Source organism: Papaver somniferum, chromosome 1 (genome assembly GCF_003573695.1).
Source record: "Papaver somniferum cultivar HN1 chromosome 1, ASM357369v1, whole genome shotgun sequence".
In the NCBI taxonomy this organism is placed as follows: Eukaryota; Viridiplantae; Streptophyta; class Magnoliopsida; order Ranunculales; family Papaveraceae; genus Papaver; species Papaver somniferum.
This window is the reverse complement of record NC_039358.1, coordinates 32,053,339-32,076,768: the sequence shown is the minus strand read 5'-3', so window position 1 is coordinate 32,076,768 and position 23,430 is coordinate 32,053,339. Positions and strand designations below refer to the sequence as shown.

General features: G+C 37.7%; 1 protein-coding gene across 1 annotated transcript; it reads left to right on the top strand.

Annotated features, from left to right (window-relative positions):
* Window positions 1-16,215: 16,215 nt before the first annotated feature.
* Window positions 16,216-19,700, top strand: LOC113278759 (cellulose synthase-like protein G2; the record flags this gene model as incomplete). Its single annotated transcript, XM_026527534.1, has 4 exons — window positions 16,216-17,035; window positions 18,459-18,608; window positions 18,700-18,825; window positions 18,915-19,700. Coding segments are annotated over exons 1-4 (1,668 nt in total), but the record flags the coding sequence as incomplete, so codon positions are not given.
* Between the last annotated feature and the right edge of the window lie 3,730 nt (window positions 19,701-23,430).

Here is a 23,430-nt window from a genome sequence, read left to right as displayed (position 1 = left end):
ACATGGGGACTACCATCACGTGGCGCTTTCACCCCCATCAACCAGGTTATTTCTGATTTCAACATCACTTTCGAAGTTTTACGAGCCGCAGGAATTTATCAACACAAAGCCATACATGTATATCGAAGACTCCAAAAGCACGCCACAGAGATACATTCACATGTTCGGCCGTGCCATCGGATCTAACAGAAATATAACCGGGGACTGCTCACCCATCCCATTACATACGATAGTCGAAAATTAAGAAGATGGTTCGAAGGATGTCTTTTGGAACAAAGTCCTTGAAGACTTGATAGCAGCACGTCGGTAACGAAACGTATCCCAACTCATCTATTTCATCCAGTGGCTCTAGAAGTCTTCGACCATGAAAGCATTCACAACACATCATCATCACGGTCAGAAGGTCCGGGAACTGAACAATCTAAAGTCGAGGATGGACCGACAATACAACCACAATCTCTAAGATTATCCCTGACATGATCGTTTCCGAGCGTATATTTCATCCATCCGTCCCAAGAATGCGATGTAGTTTGGAAAATTTTGGAATCCACTGGAGAGACACTGCAGACGAAATCACGGGCCCCGACGACCAACAAAAAAATAGAAGAGGGTCAATACCTCTTTTCATATGGACGGAGTTTATAGAGTTTACACAGAGTAAAGTTTCCTTATCGCTCCATGAACGGGAATAGAGGACTCGGCGAGACTATGCTACCCCGGGCCCGCAACATTCTTCCTGAGTTTCACTGTCGGGACGTTTTCACATCCTAAACGAGGTCAAAACCTAAATATTCCCTCGGGCGGAGATAAGAAATTATTTTCCGGTCAGATGGAGGGGCGGACCGTCAAAATACGAGTTTGTACGAGAATTTTACAATAATTTTAGTAAGGGGCGCTTATTAGGGTTTCGGCATGCCAAACCAAATTTAGACGAAGTTGCCAGGCGCCATCACTACCGTTTGATAAGCGAAGTTCCAGAATCATCACCATCATTTGGTAGCCGAAGATCCGAAGCCAGTTTCTCCCATTCCAAGCCGACCAACGCTTGCGGCTCCCATTCCAAGCCGACCAACGCCTGCGGATCCCATTCCAAGACGACCAACGCCAGAGGCTCCCATTCCAAGACGACCAACACCGGCGACTCCCATTCCAAGAAGAACAACTCCGGCGGCTACCATTCCAAGCCGACCAACACCTACGGCTCCCATTCCAAGACGACCAACGCCTGAGGCTCCCATTCCAAGCAGACCAACACCGGCGGCTTCCATTCCAAGCTAAGCCGACAATCTACATCTCACCACTTCACGGTGTAACAAGCAACACCACAAGCAGAATCTATGCAAGGCCGCCAACACAAGAATCAGGAACTCTCCCTACCTCTCGAAAAAGGTTAACCGGGTCTTCTTGACCATCTTTTCACGACTTGTCATTTAGATTTTATCATCTCCTGTAACCATCTTATGCTTACCTCGCAACAATGCTCCTGTTCCGATCTAAGCAGGGGACTTAATGTTGATGGTGGTTTTTAGCTTAGGGTTAAAATCGTAAAACTGCACATCTGACATGACATCACTACGACCACTAACGCATTTATTGAGTCAATCAGCATGCCTACGTAAGAATTACCAAGGTACCTTTTTTTTACATGTTTTATGTTCCACGAAAGAACCCTTAGCATTGACCGATATTATCTATACCAAACCCTAATTTTCACACCACCGTGCCAATGGAAAACCATGCCAAGAACGTCTCCGCGCCAAGGTATACCGACCATGCCATCCGCACCACCGTGCCAATGGAAAACCATGCCATCCACATCTCTACGCCAAGGCATGCCGACCATGCCAGCCGCACCACCGTGACAATGGAAAACCATGCCAGCCACGTCTCGGCGCCAAGGCATGCCGACCATGCCATCCGCACCACTGCCAATGGAAAACCATGCCAGCCACGTCTCCGCGCCAAGGCATGCCGATCATGCCAGCCGCACCACCGTGCCAATGGAAAACCATGCCAGCCACGTCTCCGCTCCAACGCATGCCGACCACGCCAGTCAAACCATCATGCCCATGGAAAACCATGCCATCCACGTCTCTGCGCCAAGGCATGCCGACCATTCCAGCCCCACCACCGTGCCAATGACAAACCATGCCATCCACGTCTCCGCTCCAAGGCATTCCGACCATGCCAGCCGCACCTCCGTGCCAATGGAAATCCATGCCATCCACATCTCCGCGCCAAGGCCGAACCCATATTGCTTTCCGTCCCCTTTCCATCGACCAGTCAAGTCGTTTTAAATCCGCCACAGCGCTCTGGAAGTGTGTCCGCGCCCTAGCTTGCCAGGCCCACTTCCCATCGACCAAACAGGTCGCACTAAATGCTCCACGCGCATTTCAAACAAGGACGGACCCATGTTATTTGTCGGCCCCCTTTCCATCGACCAATCAGGCCGCTTCAATTCCGCCACATCGCGCTAAAAGTATGGAAGCGCCCTAGCTTTCCAGCCCCACTTCCCATCGACCAATCAGGTCGCCCTAAATTCGCCATGCGCATTCCAAACAAGGTCGGCCCCATGTTGATTTCCGCCCCCCTTTCCAAGACCAATCAGGTCGCTTTAAACCCTCCACCGCGCGTTGGAAATGTGGCCACGCCCTAACATGCTGGCCCCACTTCCCGTCGACCAATCAGGTCGCTCCAAACCTTCCACAACCTCAAAAGAGGTCGCCATACTAAGTTGGCTTCCCAAAACACGCCATCTTCCCAAAAACGCCATGCCATCTCATGCTGCACGCACTAATTAGGGTTTCGACACGCCAAACCCTAATTTGGGCAAGTTGCTACTTAATTCTTCCACAACGCCAATTTTAGCTTTGGACATGTCGCAACTGGCATACCGCTATACCGCGGTTACTAGCATGGAACCATACATATGCCATTGGCATACCGCCAGCATGTTGCCAATGCGGCTATGCAAACGAAGGGTTGCAACAATCAATGACCATCCTTCCATCTGAGATGCAGATCTCAGCCAACCAAGTTCGCCACCAAACGCATGGGAGCATCCGGCCCAAGGCCAAACATCACGGTTTTAACAAAACCCTAATCTTGGACGCACCTAAACTATGAAAAAGCCATAACCGGCCCTAAATCATGTAGCTGGCTGCCAAACGAGGGGTTGCAACAATCAACGGCCACCCTTCCATTTGACGCACCAATCTTATCTGTCCAAGGTCACCAACCAAAGCATGGTAACCTTTGGCCCAACGCAAAAACCCTAGTTTTGGACACGCCTAAACCGCGCCAAGGCATGCCGACCATGCCACATGTTCCAATGGAATGCCGTGCTAGCCACCTTGCCGCTCCTAAACCATATTATGCCGGCCTTCCCTTTACGGCTTCCTAAACGAAGGGTTGCAACAATCAACGATCACCTTTCCATCTTAGATGCAAATATTAGCCGTCCAAGGTCACCAACCAACGCTTGGTAACCTTTGGCCCAACACCAAAACCCTAGTTTTAGCCACGCCTAAACCGTGCCAAGGCATGCCGACCATGCCACATGTGCCAATGGCATGCCAGCCACCTTGCCGCGCCTAAACCATGCCATGCAAGCCTTCCCTTTACGACTGCCAAAACGAAGGCTTGCAACAATCGACGACCACCTTTCCATCTAAGATGCATATCTTAGCCATCCAAGGTTACCAGCTAACGCATGACAACCTTTGGCCTGACGCCAAACCCTAGCTTTTGGCCGCGCCTAAACTATGCCATATCAAAGCCATGTCGGCCATGCTTTCATGCCACTGCTACCAAACGAAGGGTTCCAATAATCAACGGCCACCCTTCCTCTCAAGATGAAAAATCTCGACCGTCGAAGGTCACCTCCGAGTCGGTAAGTCTCCCAAGCTTAATTTTCCAAACAACAACAATATGCTACATGTTTTCCACGAAAACACTCGAGACATCAACACATGTCACAAACTGGGGGATGCTCATTGGGTATTGGTTTGGCGGTTTACAGCGTGCGGCGTACACTACGCACGTTACAAGACAGTTTCATAAGGATGAGGCGATTAGTAAGTACAGGGAGTATTGGTGAAACGCTTTCTTTTATGGAACATCAATTCCAAGCTTTACCGGTTACCACCCCCTCCCATTTACTCATCCAGTTTCTATTTCTTACGATACCAGAGTACGTTTCACTTCGACTTGTATAAATAGGTCTTACCTATTTCCACCGAACAACAAGTTCTGGTCAGGAGCATACAACACTCATAAAATATTCGCTAGCTTTCCCATCTGTTAGCTTCCCACTTTCTGATACAAGTCGTAAAACAACTACTCTTCCAGAGTCAACTGTTCTGGTCTCAACATTCTATTCGCTTCCCTCCCCAAAATAAACCCTTCTCCTCTATTTTGTGACCGAAGCAAGTCTGGAACGACCATTTCTTGGTTTAGGCCGGATTTGTACAGATTGATCTCTCGAATCTAAAGTACTCCCTTGTAGTACATTGTTTAGGATTTAAACTCGTTTCTCACCCACACACCCGAAATTACTAAAATCAACAGAAACCGTTTTCACCCTCAAACACTAGGTTATTGACTTTACAAAGGACACTCATCTTGATGCACATTTTCACTTTAATCCTCTACTTCATTGCTAATGTCTTTAAGCATCTCAATGTCTTCATTGCGAAGAAAGGTTTTCTAGTATATATTGTAAAACTCGGATCTCACCATTATAGCCTATATCAATGTATAAGTGAACCATAAGACATAAGTAAAATCATAGACAGTGAAAAAGCGGGGGTCTAACAACACCACCCAATATTTCGTTTAGCAATCTGTATGGACAATCTCCGAAACACTCTACTAGAGAATCAACTAGATAGTCAGACTCAGTCTAGAATATAGTGTCTCAAGGAGTTAATATCTCTATCTCTCAATCTAATTCTTACTCAAGCAAACTGCGAGTCCTAATTAGAGACAGATAAACTTGGACGGTACCAAAGACCAATGTCCAAGGATCAATCAATATCGATCAACAACCAAAGGTTGGATTTCCAATTGATTAGATCGAACGCACAACCTGTATTATTTTTATTATATAAACAAATATAATGCGGAAAAGAAATAAAATAGACACCAGAGATTTTGATAACGAGGAAACCGCAAATGCAGAAAAACCCCGGGACCTAGTCCAGATTGAACACACACTATATTAAGCCTCTACAGACACTTGCTACAAACTAACTTCGGACTAGCCTATAGTTGAACCCCTATAAATCTCTCACTGATACAAGGTACAGTTATGCTCCTACACCTCTGATCCCAGCAGGATGTTGCGCTCTTAAATCCCTTAGATGATCTCACCCACAACTAAGAGTTGCTACGAACACAATCGCAGGCTTAACAATAAACAAATATGTCTCCCACAGAAAAGTATATCAAAGAGGATAAATTTGTCTCCCACAGATAAACCCTAATTTTGTTTCGTCTTTTGATTATAAAATCTAGGTCAGAAACCAATTGATAATCCGGTACGAAGAACAACCTAGATTAATCAATCACCCACTCAAACAATCCTTCCTGACTACACAGGCGGTTTGTCGAGGAATCACAAACAGAGATACGAAGATGTTTGTGATTACTTTATCTTTCCTATCGGAGAACTCTCACGATCTCAAGCCAATCAAAGATTGTACTCGTACGATAAAAGAGGCAAGATCAGATCACACAACTACGATAAAGTAGTATCGGTCTGGCTTCACAATCCCAATGAAGTCTTTAAGTCGTTAACTCGAGTTTAGAGAAGAAACTCAAGAGTTAATGGAGATCGACTCTAGCGGGCGCATTAGTAGCACACTGACGTGTGGGGATTAGTTTTGCCCATTTCTAGATGTCCCCTATATATAATCTTCAAAATCAGGGTTTTGCCTTAGGTACTAAGCAAACCATATCCACCGTTAGATGAAAACCTGATTTAGATTCAAGCTAATATCTCTCAACCGTTAGATTGAAATATTTAGCTTGTCATACACAATACCATACACGTTTACTGGGTTTGTGAAAACCGTGCAAAAGTGTACGTGTATGTTGGTTCAATAAAGTGACCAAAGTTTAACCATATGAGTGTTTCATACCAACCATTTTCTCCTTCACCATAACTAGTTCATATGGCTCACACGAACTAGTTAAAGAGTCATTCAATTTCTATGAGATCTTATATAATTACACAAGACACAATTGAAACAAAGATGATTCGATTCGATTGAATCGTTTCATGAACATTATAGCCACGGTTTGCATAAAGCATTCCTTGATAATTTAATATCTATGTTCACAAAAAATCTTTATATCATAACCACTTAAGCTCACAAACAAGTTCGCGGACTTAAGTAAATCGGTTGAGTTTTCCAAACTCAGCAGAAATTCTCGGTCGAGAACTTCCGCCAGTTCGTGGACTGAGTTCGCGGACTTTTCAGCAAACGAGTTATATTGGAAATCCCAACAGAAATTCCGGGGATGAGAACTTCCGCCAGTTCGCGAACTAGGTTCGCGGACTTGGCAAGCCAATTCCACAATCCTACCGATTTCTGTTGATCAACAAAGTTGGACAACTTCGGTTCAAGGATTCCATGGTTATGTAATATAAACTCTTATTACAATCATTGAAACATTCTTAGAGGAAGTTATATAGTTGTTACACTATTTCTCATCAAAGCAATTTTCAAAGTGATTGAAACATTCATGACTTTCGTCACTAGGTAAAGAAAACTATGGTCGAAGCGAAACGCTTTACCAACACACATTTCGAGATATAGATAAGAGAGATATACTCATCTCGAAATATCTACTGTGTATGATCATAGTCTATATATATAGCGTACGACTTTCCTCTCAAGTAGGAGATAGAATAAATAGACTTTGGAGTGACAGATGAGTTCAAGTTTTCACATACCTTTTTCTCGAGAAGTTCCACCGGTTTCTTGAGTAGTTCTTCTTCTTGTATGATGAATCGCCATGAAGTCCTTCAGCTGAACTACACCTTCTAACCTAGTCCGAAACTTAGCTATAATAGACTAGAAATCAAGACTTATAGTCTTGATCACTAATATTGACAAACATGCTTGAGATAGCAACGCATCCGGAGTTGAACGATCTATGCTCTAACAGACATACATAAAATACAATAAGTGTTGTGAACACGTTTAGATAACACACCCATTACTAGAATCCGAGTTCAGATTATTTATGTTGACTCTTGAAAGAAATTCAGAAAATTCATCCACTTTTATCTTGATGATGTTAAACCTTAAATGGTTTCCACCACAAGCTTGTAAAAATCTTTCAAATTTTTTCATAAAACTTACTCTTATCTAAACAACTCTGAAGCACAATAAGTGATAAAAATATGCTTTTCTTCCACAAGGGTGAACTTCTTTCTCTGTTTATATTTTTGTTTAAGATTGCGATATTGATGTCTACAAAAAAAAAAGATGAACACGAATAAATAAAGAAACTTTTAAGTTAAGAAGATAATTTGAGAGAGTTGAGTGGAAAAATCAAGTTGTAGGAAGATGATTTGGAGTGATTTGAGAAGAAAAATAATTTTCTATTTATAGATATTTTTTCCAAATGATTGAGAAATATGCGTTGGAATCTGATGATGGATAAAATAAAGTCGTTGATAATGATGGATGGTTACGATCGGGTGTGAGAGGAGTGTCACAAAGAAAAATAAAAGGTCAAACAAATATTATTTATTAAACGAAAACTCAGTTTCGTGCAATAATGTACGGACTAAAAAACTGAAATTCGATCTTAATAGAGTGAATTTTTATCTTAAACCAGTATCATATCTAAAAGAAGAAAGATTAGCGAAGGGAATTCGTCACATTAAAACGAAGCTAGGGACCATGATAGTTGGATTTCGCTATAATCAAATTATAGTGAAGCAAAATAGTTTATCATTGTGCTTCGTCTGTTCTTGGTACAGACCGCAGCCATTCACCTCGTGTCGTTCCTCATGTCGTTCAAGCTAGGATATGTAAGTGGATGAATTTAACGGTTACACCATGTGCAAGTACCTCATAATGTATTATCTCCGTGGTTTCGATAATACAACAATGTAAATTTTTTATGATGGTATCCCTCACTCTTCCGCTGTAATATCCGTCTCAACTCCCTCCCACCCAAACCCTAAGATCACATTGTTTCTACATTCAATTTTATGTCATATCTGATATGTTACAAAAACAAAAACAAAAAAAAACAACAACCTAAAACCTTACTTACCAACCAAAGCCCCTTTCTAGACCAACATGTTTACAATCTCTACAACTCCATCTCCATAATCTTCCGCTGATGGTAAAAAATTTTCATATTTGATAACAGGTGGAGTAGAGATCATGCTGATCTATTAGGTCTCAAGGTATTCTCTTATGAATCACTTCTGGATTCTTACTATCTTAGGGTTTTTGAAAAAAAAAATTCCATCATGACGAATGTTAAACTCTTTTCTTATTAGTTTCTGATTTTACTCGATTTCCCACAGTATTGTTTCTTGATCTGAAATAATAAATTTCATATTTATTTTCCATTAATCTTACTTTCTCGGTTAATATTGTTAATCGATTTTTTTATGATGAATAATTTCTTTCAATGTTTCTACTAATACTTTTTTCAATATGGTTTGATTTGAAAAGTGAGATTTGATTACAGTATGGATTTACAAGAATGATTTAAAGAATATGGTGGAATTTGATTTTTGGTTTATTTTCAAGAAGTTTGTGTTTGTTAGGTTCAATTTACCAGAGATATCAAATTGTTGATGCTTTCATTGTTGTAAGAATTCTAAGGTTTCATGGGTTATACTCATATTGAAGATCACTTTAATTGGGCATGAAATTGAATTATTTATTTATTTTGTATATTTTCTGATGTTGAACTTTCCAAGAGAATGTTACATACTGATGTTAGGAGTTCTATCTTCATTGCAATTGACACATATAATTATTAGACAACTTCGTGAAGCTAAAATTCCTAATGACCTTAGAAGATTCACTGTAAGTTGCTCCAAAGTAGAATCCTGCAAATTTGCAACTAAGAATGCTAGTTTAAATGTATCTGCTGGTAACAAGGTTAGTGGACTGAATCTTTTCTTTGATGTATTAACACTTTAGATAACTCATCCGATACTTCTTTTTCAACATCGATTAAGTATGGCAATCATCATCGATGAACAAGTTACTAAATGATTCCATAGGCGATGATATAAAGAAGTAGCTAATGCATAATATTAATTATTAGATAAATATTAATTACAAAATTAGTTTAAGAAAAGAATACAAGACTCTTTAATGCATACAATTATCTTCATTAATGTATTTATTGTGCGTATTATTACTGATTTAATTTCCAAAAATATCTCGAATGTTCTAAAAATCCAATTCTAATAATATTGTATTACATAATAAATTTTTTGAAGTACAATATGATTCTTTTTCTTTTGTATAATTTTTTTTTCATACAATAGTTTTATAAATTTTTTGGTAAGTATATTAAGAAAAAGAATCTTCTCTAATTTCAAATAAATATCAATTTGAAATGCTGATTATAAATTTCAAAAAGAATCTTAGTTCTTCATACAATATGATTCTTTTTCTTTTGTATAATTTTTTTTCTTCATACAATAGTTTTATAAATTTTTTTGTAAATATATTAAGAAAAAGAATCTTCTCTTTCAAATAAATATCAATTTGAAATGTTGATTATTTTCTCTAAATACGAAGAAACGTAGATCATATTTTTTTTTATATTATATCAATTTGGAAAATACATATGTGCCTTACATTCAGTGATACATATTACGATACGACGTAAGAATATGGTTAAGCAAACTTTAAATATTGTGTGTACAACATTGATTACTATTTCATATAGATACGACCACTAAATTTCTTTTAAGAAAAAATTATAATGTATTGTTGGTACGCAAAAGGTCTAAATTTTGAGGCACGCCTAATACCTGTAAAAACTATATATGAGACAAACCTTGGAACAACATTGAGGGAATTATTTTTTAAATATGAGATGTATATGAAAAGCAATTGATTCAGTTTAGTTCTGGCTCTCGTCGTTTCTATTTTTTTGTTTGCAGCACATTGAGGGCATCGAGGGCATTATTTTTTTTGCTGAAATCTTACATGGTATTTATTATTTTATTTTACATTATAATACGCCATGATTGTTTATCTTAGTTCTTTAAACAACAATGACAGTGAGCCAGAAAAAATTGTTGATCTCCAGTTCTTTGCAATTGGGTTTACAAGGATGCTTTTGGAACCATAACAGTTCCTGCAAGCATAATTTTCAATTGTATATGAATTCTAAAAATTATGCTTGTAGAACTGCTATGTCTCCGGAAGCATCTAAAATGAAACAACTAAAAGCAAAAGATCATGAACTGTTACGTACATCAAGCACACTAGGAGAACTTCTTTTTTGAAGAATATTTTCAGTGTATTTCTAAACTTTACACAATTATATAACAACCCTTGATATACTCATTCGTATAGAAACTTCCAAGATTATTCCCGTAAATCCTTTTCTTTTTTGGTGACTTGTAATTATGTGTCTATTGCACTAAATCCTACACTTCAAAATTCTTCCATTATGTTGTATCAGAAAATTGTGTTCAGACATCGGTTTAACGGGACTTCTTTGGAAAATATTACATTTAAATGGAAAAAAATGATAGAATCAATTTGGTTCTTTCTTTTTTCTTTCCCCTTCCCATTTGTTCCCAGTTGTCCCAAATGGGCCTTGAGAAGCTGAGTATGTTGTAATGGGGTGAGCAACGGATGGGTGGATGAGTATTTGGTATCACCCGCGTCCAATCCGTTTAAATGGCGGATCCTAGATGTTTACCGACTTCGAACCATTTTTCTTTGGATTTGATACCCTCGGGATGATATAGTTGGACTTGCGAATTTGGAAGAAAAATATAACCGAATAACAAGTAAATGTTGAACATGAATGGTGTCTTTCCAATAAACCAAAATCACAATTTATATTAATATCTGTCCATCCCATATTAATACTTTTGGAATATCTTTGAAGAACTTAAATGCAATTCGATAGAAAACTATATATACTATCTAATAAATTTCTATAATAACCTTCATATATGTACTATATTTAACACTATCTTTATGATCGGGTGTCCAATTTATAGATGATGTTCTCATCTACGTCTAACCCTTAAAAAAAACCGGTTTCAAAATTTTATCTTACTTGTATCTAATTTGCCAAGAAATTGATTGGGTGTCCACCGGGCAAAATGCGAATTGAATTGAAGTGCGCGGATTTGGATGTTTTTGCTCAGCCATACGTCTGACTCACTCAGACTCCCTTTTGTATGGCAGCATCTACTATGGGCCCATGGCAGTTTTTACGTGTAGATTTTGTGAGGTGATTTCTACAAAGGTGTCCTGAAATTCTTGATTACTACGGGCCTAACATTATTTTGTCCGTAGGAGACATTCGTGTACGCACTTTAGTGTTAAATTACTTGTCGTTTCTAATAACTTGTCAAACCGAACGGCAAATAACTTGATATGCTAAGGCCGGATGGAACATGCCAATTTTGTAGCCAACAAGAGCCCCAGCTTCCCTTAGATGAACAACCACGATATTTCCTTTAGTTCAATCACAGGCAGCATAACCTTCTTTCCTACGGAAATTCAGCACTACAAAGTTGAAAATCCAAATCTCCAGTCTCCAAATGACTTAAGATAATTACCTATCTTGGATTCTGTTATGCCGGAAGAGAAAGAACCATCATCAGGGTTGGAAGAAGCCAAAATTGCCACCTACCAACTCTACGTTCGTATAAATCCAATATATAAAAAAAACTCTGGGTTCCCCTGTTGCACCAAATATAAAAATGTTTAATTACCGCAAATAATAGTAAATTGTGTACGGACATAATAAATTATGGGTATCATAGAGACGGATCATCGATTGAGCACAAAGATCAAACACAAATAAAGAAGACAGAAATTAAAGTGGTTCGGCACTGACGCCTACGTCCACTGACAGAACCCCGTAGGGTGAATTGGATTATTGATCTCCAGAATTTTATGATTCTGGGATAGTTTACATTTACAAGATGAATCCTATTTATAGGATTGAAGAAACGGGAAACCTAGACTAGCAAACTGTTTTGACTAGGTAACTTAAACTTATCCAGCTAGCATACAAGATTTACCAGCTAGATTAAATGATCTTCTACATGACTTGGTCTTGTAAAATATCTTCTTCATATATCCGCACGTAAGTTAACTGACCACCTCGATCACTTGGTAGCTAATATATGTGTCATATATTCCAACACCCCCCCTCAAGTTGGACACTGAGAGAATCGAAGTGTGCAACTTGGACAGTATCTTGAAAAGAAACATTGGAAACTAAACTTTGTATAACTACTTCGATCATGGCATGGAATCTTCATTCATTAATCGTCGAATTATTAACCACCACCGACTTGAACTTTGATGAACCATGTAATAGGAGCAGCAAATGATCTTCAAAACTTTAGACGATATATGGAATGTTGGTCTTCTAAGAACGATCTTTGAATGCTGGTGTTGTCTCGGTTCTTCTTATCTTTTTTTTTTATCCACATGACCTTGTGGTATATTCTAATACCTCCTCAAGTTGAACACGTAAAGAATTGGAGTGTCCAACTTGAACTGTTGTGGAAGAAGATGACTGCAAAATGATCTTCATTATCTTCTTTTCATCATTTTTACGGTCTTCACGCCGTGAGTATATATCCATATAACTTAAACTCCATGGTGTTAGTGAGTACTTGAGAAACGACAGTACCACTGTTGTTGATAACCCAACAAAAGATCTTTTGTATCTGTTTTTATGAAAAAAAAAAAAAAAATTGCAGACGGAAAGATAAACATCGTCCGAAGATATAGGATGATGATTAGGTTTGCTTAGCTAAACCTAGTGATAACGCATATAAGCATTTGCATGCTTCATAAATTATTGAGAGATCGTCAAATAGTTGCCTGAATTTGGCAAACCAATGATGATATAGAAATAGTAAATGAGTTTCTAAAAAGCTAATTTAGCCTTGACGAGAAATTTGATCAAGTCAGTCAATAGATAAGAAACTGATCTGTAAAAAAAAAAAACGAAGTCATGAAACTATCATCTTCTGCACAAAGTCAAAATGGCTTAGTTGAGTTCTTCGTTTGTTGATAACCAAGGCAATACATGATAGACAAACCAACAACAGCGAATGATGGTCGTCTCTGAAACTTTTGTGGTTGTAAAATGGACTTGATTGGATAACGGGCTTTGAAGATTGTTTAGAAGAATGATATGGGTTTGGTTTGTTGACGACAAACAGAGATAACTCAGGTAAGACATACAAACAACCTGTAGTATTGTATAAAAAATCGTCCATATTGATAAACAGAGATGGACGTTTAAGATAGTTTTCTTGGATGAAAAACTAACGTTAGAAATAAGATCAGGATAATGATGATCTTAGAAGAGGAAACTCCTGATATTGAGGGAGATTTTCGCGTGATATTGGCCATACTGTTGACAGAAGAAAGCAACAACTTAAACGTTGTGTATGATGCCCGTGAATAATAAGATCATGAATACTGTAAACATGATAATTGGACTTCATCACAGTTCACTGTGTTAACGGACCACAAACGGCAGGTGATCAATTAATTAAAAAAAAATTTAGCTCATGAATAACAAAAGCATACTGCCAAGGATCATGGCATCTGCTGTGGTTAATGATTGATATACCGGACAAGAAGATCCTGATAGCATCTTGCCTGAATGAGTTAAGATAAAGACTGGTTTGTCAATGGGAAAACAATCTTTCATTGACCAAAAATAACCACTGCAATGGCTATAGATACGAACCATCGCGGATCTATGGTGGAAGAAAAGTAATTGATACTGATAGTTCAACGTGTTAGCTTGCGAAGAACACCAAAAAAAGAATTTCTATGAGTTTCACCGAAGGAAACTTATGTTTTCCAGAAACATAAAAAAGAAGAAGAGAATATTATTGTAACAAAATGATGTTACCAAATCTTAGATGAGATAATATTTTCCTTAAATATTCGGAAATAAAGGATGTATCTCGTAAAAGATGGAAAATATGGAAACGCCCATAATGAATGAATTGATTCGCCAGATTTTGGCAAGAATTTCAGATATGGAAATATTTTCGGGATTGAATTCTTCTTGGCAAAGAAAAACCAAGGAAAAATAAATAGTAAATTACAGGGGATGTATACTTGATCATCCACAATGTGCTTGATTGAAATACCCATAATTACAATAAAAACTTTAAGGTATAGAGTAATTGATATTAAGAGAAATGTTTTGCAGTGAACAATGGCAAGATATTGATAGAATACTGTGTCGACATGTCATAGAGAAAGAATAAATTAGCTCATAGTTTGAACTATTGAATGAAACCATATAGATTGGTGAATCCAACTAAGTACATGAAAATATTAGGTCTTGGTAAAGCAAAACCTCAATAAGATAAACTTGTTAAAAGCGGTAACAAGATATCTGAAAAATGGAATACTCTTCGGAAATGATTGAGTTTCCATGAATCTTGACGACAAGAGCAGGAAAAGGAAAAAAAAAAAAAAAAAAAAAAGAAATCATGAAACTACCATCTTATGCACAAAGTCATGAAACTATGATGGATATCCATAGTCATAAAAATATGAAAAGGAATTCATGATGATGAGAGATCAATGAAGTTCAGAAAATGAACCAAGTTTGCGCAGCAAATAGTATGAATATTGGCTTGGCTTGATAAGACAAAGAGAATTGTCCACAGATGGATATCTGTCTCTGAGAGTTTTCGTGAATGAAAACTGGTGTTGGATATGAGATCGGAAAGATCATACTAGTATATTTTCAAAAAACTAGAGAAAATATTTAATGTAAAATAGATTACCAAACGAAGGAAAGAGGCTACCATATATATGGCAGGATATTCTCGAAAATCAGAGATATTTTCGGAAATAAATTCTCAGAAAAGAAGAAAAAGAGAATTTATGATTTGCTACATGATTGATAATGGATGTAACCGTATCAAAATAATACAGAAGAATAGTTATAGATAACTTAACCTGGACAAGGGTTGTGATCCAAGTATGTAAATTAGACTGAAAAAAAAACTTATGCCATCGACAAAGACTGATATATCGATGGGAAAACAATCTTCTTGATTGCTTGACTTTAGAGATAACGACATCCAAAGGTTTAGCATAGTCACAGACTAAAACGTTGCGTAAATTGCGACACTCAAAATATTATGGGATTATTTTCTAAAGTTTTGAGATATCCGAAAAAGGAACGAGATACTCGGATTTAGATCTACTGTTCTTGACCAAGTAACAGAACAAGAATAGTCAGTAGTAATGCAACATCTTTGTGGACTTTGGCAAGAATTTCGAAGATGGAGTCCTTTTGCTGGCGTTGAAAGACTGAAAAATGGAACTTCCAAAACTGTATTTGTGCATGGTCTTCCATAGTTCCATTGAAACCCAAAAGGGATATGTGTAATACTGCATAGACTCAAAAGCATACGTTGACGAATTGTACAGTAACGTGAATAAGACAACACCAAAAAGTAATGTGATACCCATAAACTATGAGAAAATAAATCTGATAACCAAAAAGATAGATAGCGGAAGCATATGAGCGGATCTCCCCGCTCTGATACCATAATAAATTATGGGTATCATAGAGACGGATCATCGATTGAGCACAAAGATCAAACACAAATAAAGAAGACATAAATTAAAGTGGTTCGGCACTGACGCCTACGTCCACTGACAGAACCCCGTAGGGTGAATTGGATTATTGATCTCCAGAGTTTTATGATTCTGGGATAGTTTACATTTACAAGATGAATCCTATTTATAGGATTGAAGAAACGGGAAACCTAGACTAACAAACTGTTTTGACTAGGTAACTTAAACTTATCCAGCTAGCATACAAGATTTACCAGCTAGATTAAATGATCTTCTACATGACTTGGTTTTGTAAAATATCTTCTTCATATATCCGCACGTAAATTAACTGACCACCTCGATCACTTGGTAGCTAATATATGTGTCATATATTCCAACAGGACATCATCATGGATTCATGATATTAATAATGGACCTCGGATCAGCTGCATTCAAAGACGAATACTATAGTTTCATTTTCAATCTGGCCCACACCTACCGTATCTAAATCAATCTGAAACTCATCATCCAGAGATTTAAATAAATAACCGTCGATAGAGATTATGGAGTAGATTTAGAAACAGAGGAGAGGAAAGCAGAGTGAGTGAGAGACTGAGAGAATGGAAAACAGAGGAGAGAAAAACTCTGTTTATCCTCTAAATAGTTATGAAGTTCATCCAAGAACTAAACCAACTCGTGTTTTCATGTTCATTTATCTATGTGGAATCATAGCTCTATTCTATCATCACTTAACTACTCTCATATTCCATTCAAATAATTTACTGCCGTCAATCTTACTCTTGATTTCTGATTTAGTTCTGTCTTTCATGTGGATTACATCTCAAGCTTTTCGATGGCGTCCGATTCGTAGAAAAGTATACCCGGAGAATCTGTCAAAACTTGTAAAAGAAGAGGATCTTCCCGCTTTGGATGTATTCATCTGTACAGCCGATCCATACAAAGAACCTCCAATGGAAGTTGTGAATACGGCTTTATCTGTATTATCATTTGATTATCCTCCAAACAAGATTTCCGTTTATGTTTCTGATGATGGGGGATCTCAAATGACTCTTTTTGCGTTGATGCAAGGAGCTAAGTTCGCCAAACACTGGTTGCCGTTTTGCAGGAAGCATAATCTCAGTAAGAGATGCCCTAAAGTGGTTCTCAAACAGCATGATTCTGCTCATCTTCAGCTTGATTCTCAAGAGGATTTCCAAAAAATGAAGGTCAAATCTGTCTCTATATTTCTCTCTATTGCAAATTTTATAAAGTGGTCATAATTTGTGTGAAAAGTAGACCTTTTTCTCCATGATTCAGAGAATCATACAAGGGGGTTGTTCCACCATAATATAATATTTGTTAAATATTAGTGATCAGCGTATATATAGTTGAATAGTATTTGCTAGCTTCTCAGTGTGCCCTTTTGTTTAGGACACTTATTTTGGGAGTTCGGGACCATGATCACTACTACCACCATGTTTGTTTACTCCTGATTTATTTGATTCGTCTAGATCTGAGTCATCTGGATCAGAGTGAAATCACCTGAGTCATCTGGATCTGACTCAATATGTTTGTTTTGAGTCAGATCTGACTAATCTGACTCAAAAATATGTGAATCAGGGATTTGGTCCCATGAGTCAGGGGTATTTTGTTACCTGACTCAAATGGATCCAAGTTAGGGGTTATGTCTGAGTCAGAGGTCGAGTCAGATCTTACTCAAAATGGAAAATAAACGGGTTGACTGCTGACTCGGCCCGATCAGGAGTTGACTCAGATCCAGGCGTCGAGTCAGCTGCAAACAAACAGGTTGCACGTAGTGGAAATCAATCTATATTAAAATAGAATCTTGAACTAGCGAGTTAAGGCAGTTGAACATTTGACCACACATGAGCAATTAGTATATATGAGAGGTTTATTCAACCTCTCAATTTATGTGATCTCCAACTGGTCCTCCAAAGATCTGTGAGATAGTAAACTAGGTCTCAACCTTTTATGCCATGATAGGTTTTGTTGTTCAAAAATAAAGAGTGATAATCCTTGTATTTGTGGATGTTTTTTTATGAACCACACTGTAGGAATAGGAGTCGCCCTAATAAAATACCTCAATGGGGACCTGACTAATGGTCGAATTAGTCCTAGTCCCTGCCTACATTTCAATCCAAAAAAGGGTCCCACCCAAACAATACATGACATAATGTGGAAACAAACCATTTTGGTCCATGCTGGTACTGGATCTCTACCACTCCATTTACTGTATTCATGGGCCTGAAAATGGTAAAGAATATTGTTGCTCTTGTGCTTCTTCTTACTTATCAAATTTGGTGGACTACAAACTATTCTAATCGTACTTCTTTTGGTTTCTAATTAAGAGAGCTACTACATTTATTAAGAGAGAAATAAGATTGCAGATACTAGCTAGAGTTGATAGAATTTGTGATAATTGGAGTGATTATTTACCACTAGAAATTAGAAATCAGTTATATGTAGATGCTTCTCATATAACAACTTAGTTTTTCTGATCAATAAAATCTTTTTGTTTCATAAAAAAATAAAAAAATACGTTTTTTGGTTTCTAATTAAGAGAGCTACTACATTTATTTATTTTCCTATCATAAAAGTTTAAAATTTCGGGCCATCATTTCCTTGCAGAGGTTATACGAGGAAATGAGAAGGAAGGTAGATCAAGTTATGGAGCAAGGATACGTAGATGATGATATCGTTAATGAGGAAGAGAGACAAGTTTTCCATAAATGGAGAGTAAATGAATTTACTCGCCAACATCATCCTACAGTCATTCAGGTATTTTTCATTATGTATGCATAGTTTATGAAGTCAGTTGCCGATATATATCTTGGACAGTAATTTTATGAAATTAAGATTTGATCATAAGGTGCTCATGGAAAGCTCTAAGGATGTTGATATCTCCGGGATATCTCTACCCAATTTAATCTACCTCTCTCGGGAGAAAAGTAAACATATTCACCACAATTTCAAGGCGGGTGCTCTGAATGCATTGGTAAGTAAATGAAACCATGCTTAAAGCAAAAACACCCTCTCATGTGTATATATTCTGGCTAATAAAATTCCTTGATTAATTTAATGAAGATACGTGTATCAGCGGTTATGAGTAGCGCACCAGTTGTTCTGAGCCTTGACTGTGACATGTACTGTAATAATCATCAAGCTCCGCGGTTGGCACTATGCCATCTGCTAGACCCTAATGAAGGCTCAAAAACTGCTTTTGTTCAGTTTCCACAACGATACAGAGGGATTATTAATCCAACTGATATCTATAACAATGAGGTTACGAGGCCGTTCATAATAAATCCTGAAGGGTTAGATGGGATTGGTACTACGAATTATGTTGGCACCGGTCCTTTCATCAATCTAAAAGCATTTTATGGTGGCCCAACTCAACCAAAAGTAAACATATTCCCTGGATTTAACAAGGACGAAAGTGGTTTGGAGAGAAAAACAATAAGTTCAAAACTAATTTTGGAAGCAGCTAATAAAGTTGCAGATTGCAACTATGAACAAGGAACAAACTGGGGAAGAACTTTGGGTTTCAGATACGGATCCCTGGTTGAAGACTTTTTTACGGGTTATCGCATGCAATGTGAAGGATGGCGATCAATATTTTGCAACCCGAAGACTCCAGCATTTCTGGGAGATTTCCCAATCAGCTTAAATGATTCATTAATTCAAGTAAAACGATGGTCAGTTGGATTGATTGAGGTTGGGTTCTCAAAGTACTGCCCATTCACATTTGGTACAAGAAATCGATCCCTACTTATGGGTATGGCGTATGGTTTTTATGCATTTTGGCCTATATGGGCTATCCCTATTTTCATATATGGTCTTCTTCCGCAGCTTTGCCTTATACACGACATATATTTTGTTTCCCAAGGTATTCATCTCTATCTAGAATTGGTTTATTGCATTATGTAAAAACAGTGCATCATTTTTCTACTACCATTACTAACTACATGTTATCTGTACTCTACTAATATGTATATTCGATGCAGGTCTGTGATCTATGGTTTTACGTATATGCCTACCTCTTTTCAGCAACATATATCCAAGACCTTATCGAGAGTTATTACGTATATAATATAAATTTCAAAAAATGGTGGAACGAGCAAAGAATGTGGTTGATTCGAGGAGCAACATGTTTCATCTTTTCATTTATAGAATTCACATTAAACCAAATCGGTATCTCTGCTCCAGATTTCAGCCTTACAAGCAAAGTCATCGACAATGAACAACAAAAAAGATACGACCAAGAAATATTCTACTTTGGAGTAGAATCGCCATTTTTCGTGAGCCTATCAACATTTGCATTGATCAGTTTAGCTTCATTTAGTTTTGGGATGGTGAGGGTGATATTTATGGATGGAAAACTGGAAGAAATGTTCGTCCAGTTGTTTTTAAGTGGATTTGTGCTGGTAAATTCTTTGCCTATTTATGAAGCCATGGTGCTGAGGAAAGATGGAGGAAGAATGCCTACAAGAGTAACTTTAATATCCGTCCTCATTGCATCGCTTCTTTGTTACGGGGCCGGATTCTCAATGAAATGAAGTTGATCCGCGCCACACTTGGAAAGAACTTCTTAATTAGGATTGCCATAATGTACATTTAGACTAATAATAAGGTGATTGATTAGTGTTTAATTAGCTAGCTTTGCAGGGTAAGATGTCTCAGAAAAAGGGTATAACATACCTGAAAAATGGTGTGTACTTGCCTTGGATAGGGCGAACATTCGATTCGCTATTCTATCCTAATAACATAACAACCTACTTCTCGACGGAAATGAATCTATCATCACAACATAACAACCTACTTCTCATTTAGAAATGGCTCTTGTGAAATCAGTCACGAAATTGCGAGCAGCTCTTAATTTAAAACCGGGTTTGAACAAATTTAAAACAGTGGTTCTAAACCAACCGTGGATTTAAACAAATTTAAAATCGGGTTTAGTCTGTGTCTTGGCGGTTTTTATTTTGTCTAAACTCACGGTTTGTTAAGGATTAGGATCGACAACGACGCCTGGCTTTACCACTTGTGGTTGCGCATAGTAAGGATTAGGATCGACAACGATACCTGGCACATAGGGATAGGCAAGTGGGTGAGGCTGCTGGACTACTACTTGCGCCGACGGAGGCGAACGCCTTCCAAATACAACATCAAAGATACCTCCTATAAATCCTTGCGTGCCTTCACCCAAAATATTGGAAATTATCAGGCAAAATTAAAATAAATAAATAAATGGAGTAGATAATCATATGATTTATAATGGAGCTATATACTTACCTGCAGAAGATATAATTATTATCAGGACTATAAGAAAGACCTGAGAGAAAATCTTAGTGATGGAAAAACCTTTTGCCATTTTTGGTTCTCTTAAAAAACTTAACTGAAACTCTTATGGATCACAAAAAAAAACTTTGTCACAATAACACTCTCCCTATTAATGAGATCTCTATGCAAACAGTCCTTCTATTTATAGCATACAGAAAGCACTACCCGATAAACTTGAACTAGTTTTCATGGCGAGAGAGAGAGACGTGCATGCTTGATTCAGAGATTGGAATTCAAACTACATTTAAATAAAAAGCACTTGCTCATATTTATATCAGAAGTACTTGCTGAATGATGTCATAGCAAGAAAGGAATTGGGTAATGCTCAGTGTGCGAGCACGTTCTCATTTCTAAAGAAACATTTGGCCTGCCTATCCACATCAAGGAATTGGAAGCTTGGATTTAAGGAATTGGATGCATTAATTGCTTAATTAATACATTGTGGAAGGATTATGTATTTTTGATAGTGGTAAAAATGTTCTTTAGAATCGAGTCAATCGACTAGGTTGGCGAGGTCCATTCAATCTGGCTGATTATATTATGAAGAAATATATAAATTTAATCAAATTTTAAAGAACCTGGAATCGCCAGGTTGTACCTCGCCGGTTGAATATATTCTAATCAACTTGGTCTAACCTAATGGGTTGTAAAAGTTAAAAAACGGCTGTTTAGAAATGATGGTGGAAGTATGCCTTCAAGAGTTCATCTAGAAATATAGCATGTCTTGAATGCCTTGAATATAGTATGTTGTAGGAGTAAAATACCGCACACTTATTAGACATGCGAAATAACGACCATCAGGCCTGAGCGAAGACAACCGCATACAGTAAATTCAGAATGACGCAGCAGATGACGTCAGCTTAGTCACGAGAAAAGTGTGAAGAACCATGCAATATTATAGAGCACGTGCGAAAAGAGTCAATGACACACGCCAGATCCGAAAATAAGGGCTTTATTAGCTGTCATCCACTATGTAAATCCTTATATAAGGAACTGAGCGGCCTTGTATTGGAGGGATCTTTTGGGAGAGTTGAGACGAGGAATTTCGGAGAGAGAAAGATTGTTTGTTCTCCAAGATAGAGTTTTCTTATTATTTTGTATTCAAATTAAAAATCTAATAGATGTTTTTATGAATTTTATGATGATTACTTGAATTGTTCTATAGATTTCATTAAGGGTGTGGTTGTAGGATTTCCTGCAACTACATATTGGCGCTAGAAAACAACTCGGAGTGATTATCCCTGTTGCTGAATCTAATTGAAAAGCAAATCTGAGGTGATAGGTGATTCTTCATTAAGAAGAGATTTGATACAAAAGGAAGATCTCATCTTAAGAAGAAAGAAGCATAAAATTGTTAAATCAGCAAGAATAGAAGAATCAAACAAAAACAAACAGCAAATGCGTGAACAAATCCAATAAAAGAGCAATTACAAAAATCCAAAAGGTGCTACAATAAGAGACGAAAAAGTAGAAACGATCCAAATCATCAAAGCAAGAGCAGGTAGCAAAAAATTACGGTGTAACCTTATAACCAAAACAATATATGGTCAATGATTTCCATGAAGGAATCACAGGGAAAATACACAAGCGAGATTTTGAAGGAAAGAAAATTATGACGGTAGAAAAGCTATCTCCCTTGAAGGATTGGGAAAAGCAGAAGATAAATTTACAGCAGAGGAGATACCAGAAGAAAACTTAAGTCACACAGATCCTTTGGTAGTTACAGTAACTGCAGCACGAAAAGAAAGAAGTGCGGAAGTGAAATTTTCAGATGAATGGGCGATAGATAGAACCTTGGTAGACACGTGTAGTTCGGTAATGTAGATGGGTGAAAAAGCGGGGGTCTAACAACACCACCCAATATTTCGTTTAGCAATCTGTATGAACAATCTCCGAAACATTCTACTAGAAAATCAACTAGACAGTCAGACTCAATCTAGAATATAGTGTCTCAAGGAGTCAATATCTCTATCTCTCAATCTAATTCTTACCAAAGCAAACTGCGAGTCTTGATTAGAGAGAGATAAACTTGGACGGTACCAAAGACAAATATCCAAGGATCAATCAATATCAATCAACAACCAAAGGTTGGATTTCCAATTGATTAGATCTAACGCACAACCTGTATTATTTCTATTATATAAACAAATATAATGCGAAAAAGAAATAACACAGACACCAGAGATTTTGTTAACGAGGAAACCGCAAATGCAGAAAAACCCCAGGACCTAGTCCAGATTGAACACACACTGTATTAAGCCGC